We start from the raw sequence: 17,595 nt of genomic DNA, 5'->3' as shown, positions 1-17,595 counted from the left end.
ATTTGTATTTTATTTTAGATTTTCTTAGCAACAGTTATGTGATCGTGATCGACTTGATTGGTCATTTTTGGGAAGATTTCTGAGCTTAGAAATAAAATCAGAAAGGTCTGAATGTCAAAGTGAAGTCAAATGTCAAAGTCAAACTCATCTGACAAGTATTTTTGATGATCTCATATTTTTACCTTTGTCATTATAAGCTTACTCTAATGAATAGATTTTTTTTAATGTAACAATTTTAAGTGGAAATGTGATTGTCAATACTGTACATAATCAAATATTAAATACATGTTTTGATAAACCAGTTAGCTCAGAATTTGTGCATAGACAGGACATAAATTATAAATTATTGTATTTACATTTAATCTGATCAACCAGTTACCTCAGAAGTTTATATACATAATTGAATAAGCTATTAAATACATGTTTTTTTTATTTATTAAACATGCATTATAAACTTTATTTATATTTTGTCTAAACTTGTTAAAGTTTACCTCTCAAAAGTTTACCTTATACGAAGGCCTTATTAAATATCAAATATTTTCCATTATATATATTTTATCTTTAAACAAGTTAGCTCCGAATATACATAAATTAATGTGCTTTGCTTCTATGTAGCCTACCAGAACAATATTTAATGTGTTTAGTGTCCAGGAAAGTCTTTCATCATGTCCATAAGGGGTGGACATTGGTTAACATGAATTATAATTTAAATGAATCCATCTCTTATGCATATGAAGTAACAAATATCACAGATGGACAATGAGAGAGGGATCCTTTTTCATATGTTTTTGGTCCATACATTGCATGATGTGTTGTGTCACCCACAGACATGTGATGATGCACACCATACGTTCCACGTGTCCTCCCTCTCTCTCTTTCTCTCTCTCTCTAAATCTTTTTTGGTTTATTTCCGAGCCCATCTCCCCTTACCTACGCGTCCTACCAGAATAGCTCTTATACGGAGCAATCAGGTGGCACCAACTCAGAGAGGAGATCTCGACAGCATCATTTCAACATGCCATCGCAGCACTCAGCGCTGGGCTATTCTATTCAAACGATAATAATGAGACATCTCAGAGTTCAGCCTTTACCTTCAAGGGCATTTTACTAAGCTGAGGATGAGTTTCACAATCCCCAAAAGCGAATCGACGACCTCCTTACTGAGATCCTCCGTACCGGCCAGAAGCGCGGCTCAGCCGCCCGATCACCCCGGAGCCCGGCGGACACACCATCAGCGATCCGCGGCGGCATCTGGAGCGGAGCCGGCGGAGTGCGATGCGAGCTCGCGGAGACCCCTGTGTCACCCCTCACTGGTCGGTACCCGGAATAGCGCAGAGAAGAGCCACCCACAACACTCCCACTCCCATGGACACGCTCTTTCCACGGCTCACAGTCAGGAAGACCTGTCGGAGCTTCCAGGTGGAAGGGAACGAAGGACAGCCCGACGGCACCATCACCATCACCATAATCGTCATCATCACCATCACCACCACCACCACCACCGGTCCACCCGGGACGACCTGCCCCAAGAGCCCCGACCCAAACACTCTCACGCCGCTCGCATGCCCACCAGAACTCAGTCTTTTTCCGAGTCCAGGGACGAAACGGCTCTCTTTTTTGAGTCACCTCTTCTGGCTCGACCGGGGTCGTCAGCGAGCAGAGAGGCGTGTCCCCCCTCCACCGCCTCATCCTCGCCGGTGCCCGCATCCTCCAGCCGCTCCTCCCGGAGATCAGGGCGGTCCAGCGCAGCATCTTCTGAAGCGGATTTCAACCTGCGCCCGTTCCTCAGCTCAGTGTTCGGACAGGTAAGGCTCGAACACACGCGGAGAATACGATTTTTTAAAGGGCTGTTATTTAAATATAGCTTTTGTAAGCAGTAGGCCTAAGGGGCCAATTAACGTCAATAACAAACTTTATGCTACTAGCATGTTATTTTAGTCAGTCATGATTTTTGTAGCGAAGTGCTTAAACGTCAAATTACTCAGGCAATAGGCTAATGCAAATGCTTACAGATCTGTCACCAAGTTTCATTTGGTGGAATCTTAGCTAACTGTTAACGTTTAAATGTTATGTAAATGTTAAGATAAAACGTTCTTTAAATAACATTTATACAACATTATTATAACATAAAATTAATATTAATATCTTGGAATGTCTTTATGATGATGTTCTGAGAACAACATTTTCAGAACATTATAATGTTATTTATAACCCACTTGATGTTCTCATAATGTTAATGTCCTTAGAGCAAAATTCTTCGAATGTCCTTATGATGTTATTAATTGCTGAATGTCAGCATTAACCTTCTTGGAATATTACAAATGTTTAATGTGCCTAAATGTTTAAAGAGTTAGAAAGAGTAAGTTTTAAATACACAATGGCGGACAGACAAAGCCATTGTGCGGGGAAAAAAATGGATGTCATCATATTCCATATGATCAAACGAATCCAAAGAGGGCACATTTAATCGGAAAATTTTAAGCATAATTTATCCATTTTGTTTTCGTCGTAAAGTGTTGTTGCAGCATTTTCTTTTAAATAAAATTCCGAATGGCAGCCTACTTGCACAAATAAAAAAATCGCTGTTTGGATTTAAATTGGAAAATGTTGAAGAGTCTATGATTGGATCATTATTGAAGTGATTATGTTTCTAGTATGTTTGGCAACCAAAAATTGATGCACCTTTTGATGGAAATAAAAGTTGTGATGTTATTACCATCAAGAGGTACATACATTTTTGGTCAATGTCTTGTATTGGCAATGCAAGAGTCAAGCACTCTGTAAAGTCTCCTCCAGCACATCCCAAAGACTTACAATACATTTAAGGTCTGGACTCTACATCATTCTTTCACAGTTTGAGCCTGATGAATCTTGACATTGTCATCCTGGAATATGGCAATGATGTGTCTTCCTCCACGGTTGTTTAAGAAATTAAGGTGCGTGTGGCCACTTTAGCAAAATTTCTGTACAGTTTTGCAGGCCAAAAAGTCCTTTGTCTATTGTCAATAGTTACAAGACACTTTCAAACCCAAGCGGTTTTCTGTTCGTCACTGTGGTGAATCCGCATGACCAATTGAACCCGCTGAGAAATCTGTGTGGGGAAATCTTTCGCCCTCATGTGAAATTCTTGATTGTGTGAATTCCTGTTGAAATCACTGGATTTCACCCAGAATAATTTGCAAGGTAAATGTGTTATGCGGTATCTTTACAGTTAAAAGAGCCAATCACATTTATTTATTCAACAATATGAATATACGCATTTGCTGGGTTTTGTTGACTGATTTGTTATAAGAAACACAATTTATGATGCAATTGGTTTCAGATTTTATTACTGATTTGAAATATGTTGAAACAAAATTTCAACAAACAGTTACATAGATTTCATTCTTTTCCCATTCAAGTGTGAAAATAGCTGCCTGTGGGAATCACGAATTTGGCTGCCGAGACTAGTTTACCATGCAACTCTATGATTATCGCACACAATATTTTGGCACATGAGACCACATTATGAAACAGTATCTGTGTCTTGAGTACCAGAATTGCAAAACCTGATTTCACCAAGTGCAACATGTTCCTGGATCCTTATCTTTGCTGATCCTGGAACAACATTCCAATCAACCAATCAGATTTGAGGGACAAGTTTACAGTTTATGTCAAGTTTAGGCTTACAACCTGGGTTAGGTGCTTCTACATCACTGTTATTCTTATCCTATCATTTCCCTCTGATTTTAGGGAGAAGTTAAGGGTATGGTTAGGTTTAGGGGTAGTTATATGGACAACATTTTTGTACAGGATATGTACAAAATATGTTAACCCAGGAAGATGATTTTAATTAAGGAAAATATAATAAGCAATATTATCGGAATGAATATGAATTTATTTTCACAATGTATCCCAGTGTTTCCTTATTGATCAAACGCTTTCTGACAGTAAACATCTGTTAGTTGCCGCCGATTAAATGGCTGTCTAGAACGTTGTGGAAGCTTGCCTTCGGTATACACAAATCACAGAAGTTTGCTTTGAAAATCAATTGCATTAATAATAAAAGAGTCTTTGCTGGAAGGATGAGCTCCGGCTGCTCCTTTGTTGCTTTAGACACTCGGAAAGGCTGAATGGATAAATACAACGTCTGTTTGTGAAATGCAAATCTTTTTTAGGCATATCCGAAAGAGATTGTGTATAAATGATTAAAAGCTGTTCTGATGTCTGATGAACACAATGACTCTGATGTGGTTATAGAACATCACACACAAACACACACACACGCGTTGATTTGCAGCTACACTAATCGTCGTCCTATTATTGTTATCCAGAAAGCTTTTAAAACCACATCGCTACATTTCAGAATCCATTTTAATAAGACAGACTCCTTTTTAAGGGTGGAAACAAACCGGATGGTTAGTCATAAAACATAGACCAGATCAGACCAATTAATTATATCCGGCTCCAAGGTCAGAGCTATTCTCGATGTACAAATAGTAAAAAAAACACACAAAAAAAACACCACTTGTTAGATTAAAGGGTAAAATTAACTGCCAGCTAGTTAGAAAACATCGATAAATGTGACCAATTATGAATTAAGCCTTCGAGGTCAGAGCTTTTCTCACTGTAACCCTCCATCTGGCATTGTTTATATTGCAATGGTTCATTTACATAGCTCAGTCCTTTTTTTCTTCTTAGTACTTAACCACAGTTATTATACAGGGGTTTCTTACCTAATTTGATAACAGTTCATATAAAATCACCATTATTGCCTATAATGCATCATTCATGTGTAAAATGTTGGTCTATTTCATTGGCATTCATTAAGGAATCTCACATCACTGGGAGAAACCTTCTGTTTGCAAGTATGTTGTTTAGGCTGTCAGCTTCAGACGCTGTATGAATCAGTGAGGCTGGCTTACAGTCTCTCACTGTGTGTGTGTGTGTGTGTGTGTGTGTGTGTGTGTGTGTGTGTGTATGAGTGTGTGTGTGTGTATGAGTAAACACAATTTACCAGAAATGCAGTGTAACAGGCTTCAGATAGCATGGGTGACACACTCCCTATTGGCCTGTCTGAATTCCTGTCTGAAACACTCGCCTTGACGGGTGTTGAAATAAGACTGACAAAATTGTCCTTTGAGGACGATGCAACTCTTTCCCGCAGTGAATCTCGTAAATGTTAAACCAGATATGGTCTCCCCTTCTCTTTAGAGCTATTCTTAGTCTCAGAACCCTTTGTGCGTGTGTGTCGTTCCCCTGATGTTTTTGTCTCTGTTGTCAAACACTTGTCCAAGGCTCTAGCATCTCTGCTATAAACGTCTAAAATAAAATTTCTGTCATTTGTTACGGCGAACAGGCGAAGGAGAGGAGAGGTGGATCTTGATGCTGCAGTGTACTTTTAGTCAGCAATAGGTTATTAATAGCATTAATAGAATTAATGATAAAAAAAAATTTTTTTTTAAAAAGAACAATCAATAATGTGGGTGGAAATCAGACTCACTGACTCATTCTGTTATGAATGTCATCCACACACATTTATAAAACAGTTTCCTTAAAACGAAACTGAACAAAATATGATTAGTTATTATAATCTATTATTTTTTATGTTTAACAGGGAAAAAACAACATCTTTTCAACAAGTTCCCCCTGAAAACTTAAATATTCCCCGGTTGGGAATCACAGCTTTAAAGTAATCCTCTTTTTCCAAGTCTTGCCTCATCTTTATCCTGTTACAATAATGCACCAGTATTATGACAGTATTAGGAACTGCTTTTGCCTATGCACATTTTTGTTTGTGTACAGGTGTACTTATGAAAGATATTGTGTGATATATGCGTTGCATTGCGTTGGGTGTGTTTGAGTACATGCTGAGCTTGTGACTGTGTCTGCTGACAGGATGAGAGGTGACAGTTAAAAGTAGGTTGCACATTCACAGAGAGCTTGAAAAGGGGACGGAGGGATAGATAAAACTAACATATTAGAGGAGAAGAGGCAGAGAAGGGCTTTGGCCCCTGAGTCTGTTTCTCAAGATGAATCATCTCATGGAGAAAAATGAGGGGGAAATAGAGATGGATGGAGGATGACAGATAAAAAGATGCGCATATGTGCGTATGTGTGTGTGTGTGAGAGAGAAAGAGATTCTTAAGAACAAAAAGAGAGCCAGAAAATAACATTTATCTGTGTCACAGATAACCGAGCAACATAAACAGAAGCACCTTTAATTGGCCTCTGTATCCACACAAAAAGCTTTGATGTCGTAGTCATGGCTTGTATATAAAAGCATGGCTATGACATTTCTAAAGAGTTTATGAATACTTTTAAGCTCAGAATAAAGGACAAGGACAGCAACTGCAACCTGCATTAATACAATTTGTGTACTATATGCTTTGACATATATGGTACTGAATGGTTACCATATTCATGTATTTAGTACTCAACTGGAGAGTTGTAACTCAAAAGTGGGTTGTATAGGTCTGCACTGATAGGACTGTGAAGAGAAGGGAAAAACAATGCTAACAGCGAATGCCAACATGTGTTCTCAGAAACAATAAACACAGCTGCAGGATAAAATACAAAATTCATTAAGAGCAGGTTCACTTACAGCAAGGGTAAGTGTGGTTTGTGCCAAGTTTCCTGACCATTTTGAATGGTTACTTATTAGCTAACTTATCGATTATATATTTGTGAGGTCAGGCAAAAGGAGGAGAAGGATTATCTAGTTGCAGCACTTTATTAATAACAAAAAACAAAGAAGACTATCCCACTGTGAAGAAGGAATGTGGTAGCATAAACATGAGTATACGTAATCAGGATTAAAGGGATAGTTCGGCCAAAAATGATATTAAACCCATGATTTACTCACCCTCAAGCCGTTCGAGATGCATATGTCAATCATTTTTCAGACGAACACATTTTCAGTTATTTTAGAAAATGTCTTAGATCTTTCAGTGGTTATAATGTCAAGTTATGGGGTCCACCTCCTTCAAGTCCCAAAAATGTGCATGCATCCTTCACAAAAGTAATCCATCCGGCAACGGTCGACGTGCGTTCACGGGAGATGAATGCCGGCGTATGACGTAGTACGTAGCGTAAGAACGGTTCTTACGTTACGTCCTACGCCTGCATCCATCTCCCGTGAACGCGCGTCGACCGTTGCCGGAAGCCAGTTATTTTCATTTATAAAGTTTTAAATATGTATATTTTTATGACAAAACCGCACGGATTACCCTCAGAAGGCCTTCGTTTATCCCCCTGGAGCCGGATGGATTACTTTTGTGAAGGATGCATGCACATTTTTGGGACTTGAAGGAGGTGGACCCCATAACTTGACATTATAACCACTGAAAGATCTAAGACATTTTCTAAAATAACTGAAAATGTGTTCTTCTGAAAAATTATTGACATATGCATCTCGAACGGCTTGAGGGTGAGTAAATCAAGGGTTTAATATCATTTTTGGCCGAACTATCCCTTTAAACAGAAGGTGTGTGGGACTAATTAACAAACAAGGAAACTAGGAAATCAGGTAAACAGGAACAGCTCAAAGACTGAAAATGAAACCAACTTAACATAATCGTTACTGTATCTATTGTATTTATATGTGTATATAAAACATATTTCGATCTATAATATATAATCAATATAGTCTAGATATATTTTATTGTACAATTACGCTAAAATATAGCTACATATTCAATTTACAGCACCTTCTTAAATTGACTAAAAACATAAACAAGCAAAAACACACTAATGCACATTCTTTATTCATCATTTTGTAGATGTAGAGGTAAAACAATCAGATTTTCCCCCATCTTGCCCAGAGCAAAGTTATTTGAACACACGTGACGTTGTAATTACGACTTCCCAACTCGTGAATACAAATGTCCCAGGAGGACTTGAACGCACCAATATTCACATGTGAAGTGGCCTATTGTTTGGCTAATTACACAATTTTATAATTAATAACAAAATAATAAAATATTATTAAAAATAATAACATATTCACAATGCAAATGATATTTTTATTGTCGTATTCCAACGATAATTTAGTTAATTTGTAATCAGAAATAAAACAGCTGAAAATTGATTCTGCTTATCGGCAGTTGCGAGTTTGAGTTCTGGCTTGATGTCTTTTCACTGGAGCAAATCTCCTCGTGGTTTCCTCTTCGTCCTCCTATAATAAAGGCGAATATAAGGATACATTTTATTTTGATGGTCTCCTTTAGACATTCTGTTGACTATAAGTAACTTTGCAACTACATGTGTGTGTGTGGTATTTTTAGCTGTCTGTATAAATGATTGTTTGGATTAGAGACCAGGCCTCCAGCTGTGAGAATGGCAATATGCTTGTCTGAATGAGACCCACTCTCCTCCCATTCTCTAAACACACACACAGATTCTCATTTACACCCTCCTCTCTCCCATTTGCAGAGCTTCTTTAGCTTAGTAATATTATTTTATTGTATTATAATTATCTTAAACCACCGCCTCCCGTCTGCGCCGATGACTAATGAAACACTTCATACTGCCCTGATTCCCAATGTGCTGAATTTACCAAGAGCCCTTAATAACCCCGTTTAATGACGTCTACACTTAAAGAAAAAACATGTTATACAAAAAGATTAAAAATGAGTGGTGTTATGTTCTGTTTCATGATGTTTTCTTCCAATTTGTTTGAGATCCAAGCACATCTTGTGCCCCATTTTTCCGTCGTTATTTCACTGAGTGACCTATTTTTAGCTTTAATTATCAGTAAAGACCACCATATTTTTGTTCTATCAGGGCATACAATCTTTGTATGAATTCAGGCTTTCAGGGCAAATCTTTGAATAATCTTAGAGCCTCTATGAATGCTGATTGCGGAAGCCTGGAATCCTCATGCGCGTCAAACAAAAGACGGGAGTGAATTTACATTTTGAAAGGTGTCCCAGCTATTTTCATTTGCATACGCCTTGGTTCTCATCAGTTTCCAGATAATGGTTATTAGTGGTGCGTGCACTACACCGTTTACACATTGATGATAAAAACCAGGCAGCTTTGGATATTTTACTTACGATTTTCACTTGACTGATGATAAAACAAAGAAATTGAACGAGGTATTTGAGCCAGATGTAGGGATCTGAATATAATGGAAATTTGAAGGTGGACTTTTGATTTGGGCCTGTCAGCAACCACCCAGAACACCCTAGCAACCACATAGTGAAATAAAAATACCATAGCATCATGATAGTGTCAGGTTTCTGTTTGTTTCTGTTAACTCGTATTATGTACTAGTATAGAATTGAACAGGGAGTATATATTCACGTGGCAAACAACCCTGACAGAAGAACTTGCCAAAAGATGAGAGGGAAACCAAAACTAAACAGAGCAGGGAAACAGGAAAAAACGGAAACAAGGCAAAATGTCAAAATAAGAGTTAACCAAACCGAACATAAACTTGGCAGATAGCAAGATCTGAGTGGGCAGGCACAATATTTTCTTGAGAGATTGTGATAATCTCAATATATATATATATATATATATATATATATATATATATATATATATATATATATATATATATATATATATATAAATAAATTAAGTATAAGTAAATAAGTATTAATAATAGGTAACTCTTTACAACAAGGTTTCATTTGTTAAAACTAGTTATAAAAAATACTTGCAAAGCAATTTTTAATCTTAGTTAATGTTGATTTTATTTACTAACACATTATTAAAATCTTAAGTTGCATCTGTACTGAACGTTTTATTTACAATGTTTACTCAGAAATTGCTACTAAATCAAAACAGTCTTTGTTTTATTTACAACTTTATGTTTTTTTTGTTGCATTTTTGTGTTACTATTTCATGGACTTGAGCTATGTGAACTAACAATGAACAGTTGCATTTTTATAAACATTATATTAAGGTTAATAAATTATAACAAACATAGTGTTCATTAGTTTATGTTAGTTAATGCATTAACTAGCATTAGGGGACCTTTTTGTAAAATAAATGAATAAATAAAATAAAATAAGAAAAATCTCAATTTAGTCCATAACTTAAATACTTAAATACAATGTACAAAAACAAATATTTTTTGAAGTTGTGAATACAACAAAGATTATTTGAGTACATTTTACAAACAATTAGAGTAAATTTGAAAAATTGTTTCTACACCAAGTTTTTTTTTTCCAGTGAAGATATGTACATTTAGATACATTTATGTTACACATTGATACTTTTATTATCTTTTTCCACAATGTGATGTCTAAGTGATTTAAATGTCGATATAGTTTGTCTCTCTCTAATCTATGAGCTGTTTTTGATAAAACAAATTTTTGACTTCACTAACTGTAAATATGCCTCATGGTGGCATACACAGTCAGACTGAACACATTAACTGAATGATTTTGTTTCCCAGTGCTATTAAACCAGATAATGTCTTTTATGTCTTTTCTATGTCTTTGGTGTTTTTTATTGTCTCTCTCTTTGTATCTATCTATCTATCTCACTCTCACCTTCCCTTCCTCTCTGTTTATAGTCAACGTGAGAGTGTATAGATCTGAAGAGCCAGTCTACACAATGTGTTCAGTAAACTGTTATGATGAATGAATGGAAAATGTTGGCTGGATTGCTTATTTTCATTCATGGGAATGCTTTCTTTCTCTATCTGTCTTTCTCACACATACATATTAACACATAGACAGACAGTCCTTTCTCTGTGACATTCACAACACATGTGATGTGCAAGTGTATAAATAACATAAGTGATGTTTTTAACACAGTTCATGTGTTTGTGTTATAAGATTTAAAGTTGAAATGCATATACAGACCTGACTTGCTGTTCTTAATTGATGGTCTTGTTGACTATGACCATTAATGTTGACTATACTTGATTGCTATGAAAACATAGCAATGCAGAGAAAAGGAAGAATAATGCTAAAATAGATGTTAACATATTTGTTGTGATTTGTGCATTTATATGAACATGTTAATTCTTAGGAATCTCATTAACAGTGTGGCAAGGTGTTTCTATCAGCGAAACATGTTGTTGTCGACCACATCGTGAACTATTCGTGTCATTCACCCTCAGGAGTGTCTGTCTGCTTAACACAACACAAAGTATCTTTCATTTTTACAGAGCATGTTCAAGAGCCTGGAAAAAGTGTTGTAACAAAGATAGATGATGTTAACATAGACATTTTTGGGGCAATAGTCTTATAGTTAAATGTTTCTGGGACGTGGAATCAAACAGAGACACTGACTGTATCTGAAAATAAATGACCAAAAGACCAGTTGTAAGTTCCTCTTAATAAAAATGGAATTTGCCATTTGTTTTGTATAATTATTAATAACAGGAAAGGTTGTGGGCTCTAACTCCACAAACTGAATGAGGTCAAATGGAGATAGAGGGTCCCAGGTCACTCATGACCCAAAATATGCATCTGCCAAATGAATGAATGATGTGAAAGCTGTAATTTAGAAACAACAAATACCCGAACACACACATAGACCTACTGCAGAGTCATGCACGTTGTGATTGATGTGTTGCTGTAAATATGGACTTGCTTATGTGTGGCTTTGCCTTGGAATGTTTGATACTAACTTACATAAGCCATTTAGATGTTCTTATTCTGCATGCTGTTGCGTAGGCGTATGTATTTACGTCGCATAAATTGCTTCTCCTTTGTTTTGGTCTACAATTTAGGTCGCATGTTTTTACATGTGTGTGTGCGTGAATGTTGTGGTCTTATGTCAATAAAGACGGCATGTTTATACTCCTTTCTTCCCCCTGGTGAATGCTACAGCTTCTGTTCTCCATCTTTCTCCTTCTCTTTCCTTCATCGCCTTTAAAGGTTGTCACTGTTAGATGAGGACAGATGCGTCTCACTTGTCGGGATTTGTTCACTTAGCTGTGACGCTGGAGAAATGCCATTGCCTCGTGACCAGGACCACCTCACCTTTTTGTTACGCACTATAAACACTATAAAACGAGTCTTAATACACCTTGGGTGTCTTTGAACGACTAGAAGCTACAATGGCTGCTCTGGGTGGTTTGGATGCATCACTGGTTAAAGGTTTTCTGCTAATGAAGCCATCTCCAGAAGAACTTTATTTCATGGCTGACCTGGATTTTATTGTGAGGGACAGAGTTTGGATTTTTGAATGTTTTGTCTTTAAAATTTAACCTTTGCATATGTTGTTTTGACTTTTTTCCCTCATCTTTTGTTGTTACAGAATCGAGAGTTGAGACCAGAGGAGATTGATGGTAAGTTAGATGATTATTTTAGCTACTTTACCTTCTTCAAAACTACAACTACAATGAACCTTTTATTGTTTTATTAGACCTCATGTTTCATTTAGCCTTTGTGTTAACATGCCATTCATGTGTTTGGTATATCTTGACGAGTGAAGAGTTGCGAGAGGCGTTTAAGGAGTTTGATAAGGATAAAGATGGCTTTATCGGCTGTAAAGACCTGGGGAACTGCATGAGAACTATGGGATACATGCCCACAGAGATGGAACTAATAGAACTGAGCCAGCAAATCAACATGAACTGTAAGCTTCTGGTTGAGCACAGCCATAATCTTATCAGCTACGTCTTTTCACAACAAAATATTGACATCAGTCTGTTTTTCTTAGTAGGTGGCCATGTGGATTTCGAGGACTTTGTAGGGTTGATGGGACCTAAACTCCTTGCTGAGACAGCGGACATGATCGGCATAAAAGAGCTCAGAAATGCCTTCAAAGAAGTGGGTGGAGAGTTATATAACATAAATATACACTGTATAATATAAAGAATATAATATACAAATAATAAATGAAAGAAATATTAAATAAAATGTTTGATATGCATTGTTTTCAGTTTGACACGAATGGAGATGGTGAAATAAGCACAGGAGAGCTAAGGGAAGCTATGAGGAAGCTGCTGGGACAACAGGTTAGTGCTTTTGGTATAGAGAGAATTGTGAGAATGTGCTTAAAGTGACCAATAAATAAAATGATCAATTTAAAAAAAAACTTTTTTTATCGATTATCCGTGCATATATTAGCATATATATTTTTTAAATGATGTGCACTCGTAATCTTTAATCAAAGTAACTTTGACTGGCGCGAGGGCGGGACAACCTGTCACTCACAAGAGATCACAGCAATAGCAAATCACACTAATCAATTCTCGACTTTTTTTGCTGTTGTTGTTTGAGAAGCCATTTTATTTGGATATACATCACAATTGGGAAGAAAAGACTATCGCAACTTCCGTTTCATGCTGACTTTAAAGTGATATGAAATGAAAATTGACCCTTTCTATTTTCTAAATGCATGTTTATTGTGAACAAATAATCCATGCATATGTTTCGCTTTCTTTTTCTTTTCGTCCTTGTAATTTTAAATCAAAATTTCACAACTGATTGAGTTTCTGGTGAAAACAGCTTTTTCTCAAACCTGACTGCTGTTTACTAATGATTTACCAATTTTGAAAAATCTGCACACAGTTCTTTTCCATACAATTACACTCCATTGTGACCACATTTTGATTAGATTTGTGTGAGGAAAAGACCATAATCGGTTCAGTCAAATATCTGAACGGTTCCTGTCACCTGATTTTTAACAATCTATTCTTGTTTTTGTTAGGTTGGCCATCGAGACCTAGAGGACATACTGAGAGACATTGACTTGAATGGAGACGGCCGAGTAGACTTTGAAGGTAAGAATCTCAGTAGCACTAAGTAACAGGGCCGTAACCACCATAGACATTGAGAGGGACAAGTGCCCCCAATAATTAGAAATGGTCAAATTGTCTCCCCCAATATTTGATATTCTTGATTCTGCTCTTCCGCTCCTCATTACGCGCCGCTCTCTTTGTTGTTCGGATGACAAAAAGTTTTAACAGTAAACATTTTAGGATGGTCTGCCTCAGCGGTCTATAGGGACCGTTCACACAGAATGCGTTTTTCCATTCCAACGCACAACTTTTCCATTGTTTTTCTACATAAACACGTGCTAGACGGTCGTGTATAACCGTTGCTCTCGCGTCTCGCATCTTTTGCAGCATCTTGTCCACGTTCTGCGTGAAGAAGCCCTAAAAGCGCTCAATGTCTAAAATGACTGAGATGGCCAATCAAATCAAAGAAGGCGGGCCTTACTGCTCACGGTATAGTGTAAATTCCAACGTCACGCTTTAAATTTAACAGTGAAAAGGTGTGTGGTAAGATGAAAGTAGCTAAACATTTAATATTTAACTGTTTCAAGACAGAAATGTTAAACGACTAACAGTAAAATCCAGAGGTGCAAGCTTCTTTAAAAAAAATATTAATTTTGAATTAAAATATGCTATAATTTAGATGATTCATGTCATCCATAAATGTAACGAGAAAAGAAACATTTTGCGTTTTCGACATTGAATAAGAGTCAATGTGTGCATATTTAAATATTATTTGCAAATAGTTTAAACGTATTACTTCACAACTACCATTAGACCGTGAGCTTCTGTTCTTGTTTCTTTGTCTTTATTCCCTTAAATTCCTTTTAATCCTTTAATTATTTAATTCCTTCATAAGTCCCCCTGTAGTCAATAATTTTATCCCTTAAAACTCATCTTTGATCCAAAAAATTTAACATTTTCCTATGAGAAAAAAATTATTCAGCCTTAAAATAGCTTGAATGCAACTCTACACCCTTGCTTCATTTAGTATACACAGAAAAATGAATATGCTAATTAGCCCCGCCTCCACTCATTCACGCCAGCTCACAGATTCACTAGACCAACTTACTGAGGTAAACGCTGCACAACGGTATCACTCTTTACAACGTCGGACACATAACAGTAATTAATATGATTAGCCTTTCGCTTGACTATGTTATCAAACAACTAATAATGTGTTGGTACAAGCTATGTTCCAGTTCGCCATCTCAGTCTCCCTTATAACAATCATCAGAAACGCTTTGAACAACTCAGAACGTCAGTGGAGAAAGGCATATAGTTCATCAAAACATCGTAATATACATCATAGGCTACACCTACCCTGGAAATCCAGAGTTCTTGCGAGAACACAATTTGAATTTGCTCAGAGTTGCTCTGGCATTGAGTAATGATGCTCAATGTATCTGATATAGGCGGGCCCGAGGCGCAACAGCGCTGCGACATGGAAGTCATTAGTAAACATTGCAAGATGGCTATGGATGAACACCAGTTGTTTGAAACGGCTTTGGCCGCTACAATGAACGAGTTAGACTTGGCTTTTTATCTAAAAGAGGAACAGAAGACGGCGCTCGAATCCTTCCTTTGCAAGAAGGGCGTTTTTGCTGTTTTGCCGACTGGATACGGCAAGAGTCTAATCTACCATTTAGCTAAGCGTATGGGGCTCTGGATACGTCACCCCGTGTATTGTTGTGATTGGTCGTAGTGTTATCCAATTGCGTGCAGTGAGATTTTCAAATGCATGCTTGGTGCCGCCCCTCGAGTTGGGCAATTTTCATTACTCAATGCCAGACCCTTAATCTTTCAGATTTAGTTTAGTTCGCTGTTAATGATATGCTAATGATAGGCCTTTACGTTGACGTGATTGGCTACAAGGTAGTTTGTGACGTCAGAAACACCAGCGATTTCAAACTGCGTTTTTGAGACTGTCTTTTTTTTTTCACTGCAGTTTTAAGGAGAAAATACAATACAATCGTGTTGACTTATGAATTTGCACATGGTTGGTCTCAAAGAACATTAAAAACGCCATGCACATAGACATATAAACAACATTAAAATCTTGATTTTCACCACAGGGGAACTTTAAATAAAAGGACCAATTACGCCCCCTTCAACCACGTTGGTCCCCCCCAATGTTCAAGTTACGGCCTTGCTGATTAAAAAGTAAAAGCAGACAATAGATGCATAGTGTTTTTAAGTTAAAGTCTCTGTATTTATTTTCTCTCTGTATCTTTTAGAGTTTGTGCGAATGGTGTCCCGCTGAAAGGGCAGCGTTCATAGTGTCTCCAACAGAAGAAAGTGAGATGCTGTGCTGCTTCCTGCTGGTCAAAGCAGACAGAGTATTAGACTACTGCAAGAAAGGCCCTGCTGAGGCAGTGGTGTGTGGTATAAAAAATGAAAACTGGAGTTTTTGGAGAGAAAAAAATATATATACGCACACACAAACAAAAAAAGTATACTGTAGCCAAGTGTCTCTGCACTTTCAACCATGCAAGACCAAACAAAGTTTTTTTTACACGCACATTAGAGTACAATGCTTGATTATGGCAATATTACATTAAGTGTTGTCCCTGTTGTCCCATATATGTGTCTCTGTGTGATAAGCTAGGTGAAGAAAATTATGTCCGAAAGTTTTCAGTCACACTCTGTGATGTCTGTTTTGTTAGCAGTAACGTAATGGCATAAATGCATTGACTTCCTGATAATATGTTATACGAGTCAAGCTCATAATTCCAGTTTTGACACTATTATTATTTGTCCTTGTCAAACTATTTGCCTGTTTCTGTTCTAAAATCACAATGCATGACTTTAAAACAAATACATTCCACTGTGCAAGATGGAACCAAATTTTGTTGCTGGCCTCTATAGTTTTAAAGATTTTCATTTTAACACAGAACTGAGTGATTTCTAAGTTTAGAAATGTTTGATTCACTATTTTTAGTTGCCATGACATACTTGTCAGGCAACTAATTTCAAGAGCACAGTTTCACCCAACACAGGCCTATTTGAATCAATGCAAATGTTCAATACCTGATCATCAACAGACAGTGAATATTCATTTTTTTGACTTCAGCCTCTTTATGTCTGTTTGTGTGACCAGTGTCTGAGGCATTTGTAGTCTTAACTGTTATCTGATCTGATTATTGCATGCCAAAAAGACCTTCATATGTAATATAGTGGTTTTAATACCTTGTAACAAAATAAGCAAATAAAACCGTGTCTATTAATAGCGTATATTTTTCATCACCACATTTGTGTATAAGCTTCATTACTCTATTAGTTTTTACTCAACTAAAGGTTTGCCTTACCTGCTCTAAAGAAATGCTATTTATGTACACAAGGAGCAACAATTTGGCTGCTGTCTGCTCAGCTGTTCTCCAAATCATTCAGCAACGAGCATCACTTTCCCAGCGGCTGGAACAGACTGTACGTGTTGTCATGGCAACGGGCTTTTCCTCCGGACCAAAACGGGACAGAATTTATTTGTTCCTGCTTTTTCATTGTGAATGCAGCAGGAGAGCTAAAAATAATGCCATATGCCACCGTGTGGTAAAAGACACGCAACTGTCATCATGACGGTTTTACAATGCATGCATCAAAATTTTAAAAAAGAAGCCTATTTTTGCGTTTTAAATAAATGCAATTTATAAAGAAAGATATTATTGTATTAATTTAATGAATAAAACATTCTGCAAGGCAAATGTGAAACTTCCTTCATAGTATTTTTAATAAATATCGTTTCACAAACCAAAAGCAACAGTAGGCTAATAATCCTATTTTTTGAATATATAATATTGTTGTTTTACATATGAACATGAACATAATTGCTGTTTTATGATTTTATTATACAATTAATTAATATATAAGTACTAATAAATAATTATAAGTAATAAAAGATTAATAAGGTAACATTGCTTTTCTGTTTC

The 17,595-nt window shown here is 36.7% G+C and overlaps 1 protein-coding gene across 2 annotated transcripts; it reads left to right on the top strand.

Annotated features, from left to right (window-relative positions):
• The first annotated feature begins 926 nt into the window (after positions 1-926).
• On the top strand, positions 927-16,901 carry cabp1a (calcium binding protein 1a). Of its 2 annotated transcripts, none has more exons than XM_082188124.1 (7): positions 927-1,805; positions 12,205-12,235; positions 12,382-12,525; positions 12,610-12,719; positions 12,833-12,907; positions 13,603-13,675; positions 15,907-16,901. In XM_082188124.1, exons 1-7 carry the CDS (start codon positions 1,119-1,121, stop codon positions 15,930-15,932), a joined length of 1,146 nt encoding a protein of 381 aa, XP_082044250.1. In that variant the 5' UTR covers positions 927-1,118; the 3' UTR covers positions 15,933-16,901. The 2 variants fall into 2 exon arrangements, with proteins under 2 accessions (XP_082044250.1, XP_082044251.1); XM_082188125.1 differs by lacking the exon at positions 927-1,805 and adding an exon at positions 10,320-12,106.
• Positions 16,902-17,595: the final 694 nt, after the last annotated feature.

The sequence above is a fragment of the Leuciscus leuciscus genome (assembly GCF_965113295.1).
Source record: "Leuciscus leuciscus genome assembly, chromosome: 13".
NCBI classification, from domain to species: Eukaryota; Metazoa; Chordata; class Actinopteri; order Cypriniformes; family Leuciscidae; genus Leuciscus; species Leuciscus leuciscus.
This window is presented reverse-complemented; position numbering and strand designations above follow the sequence as displayed.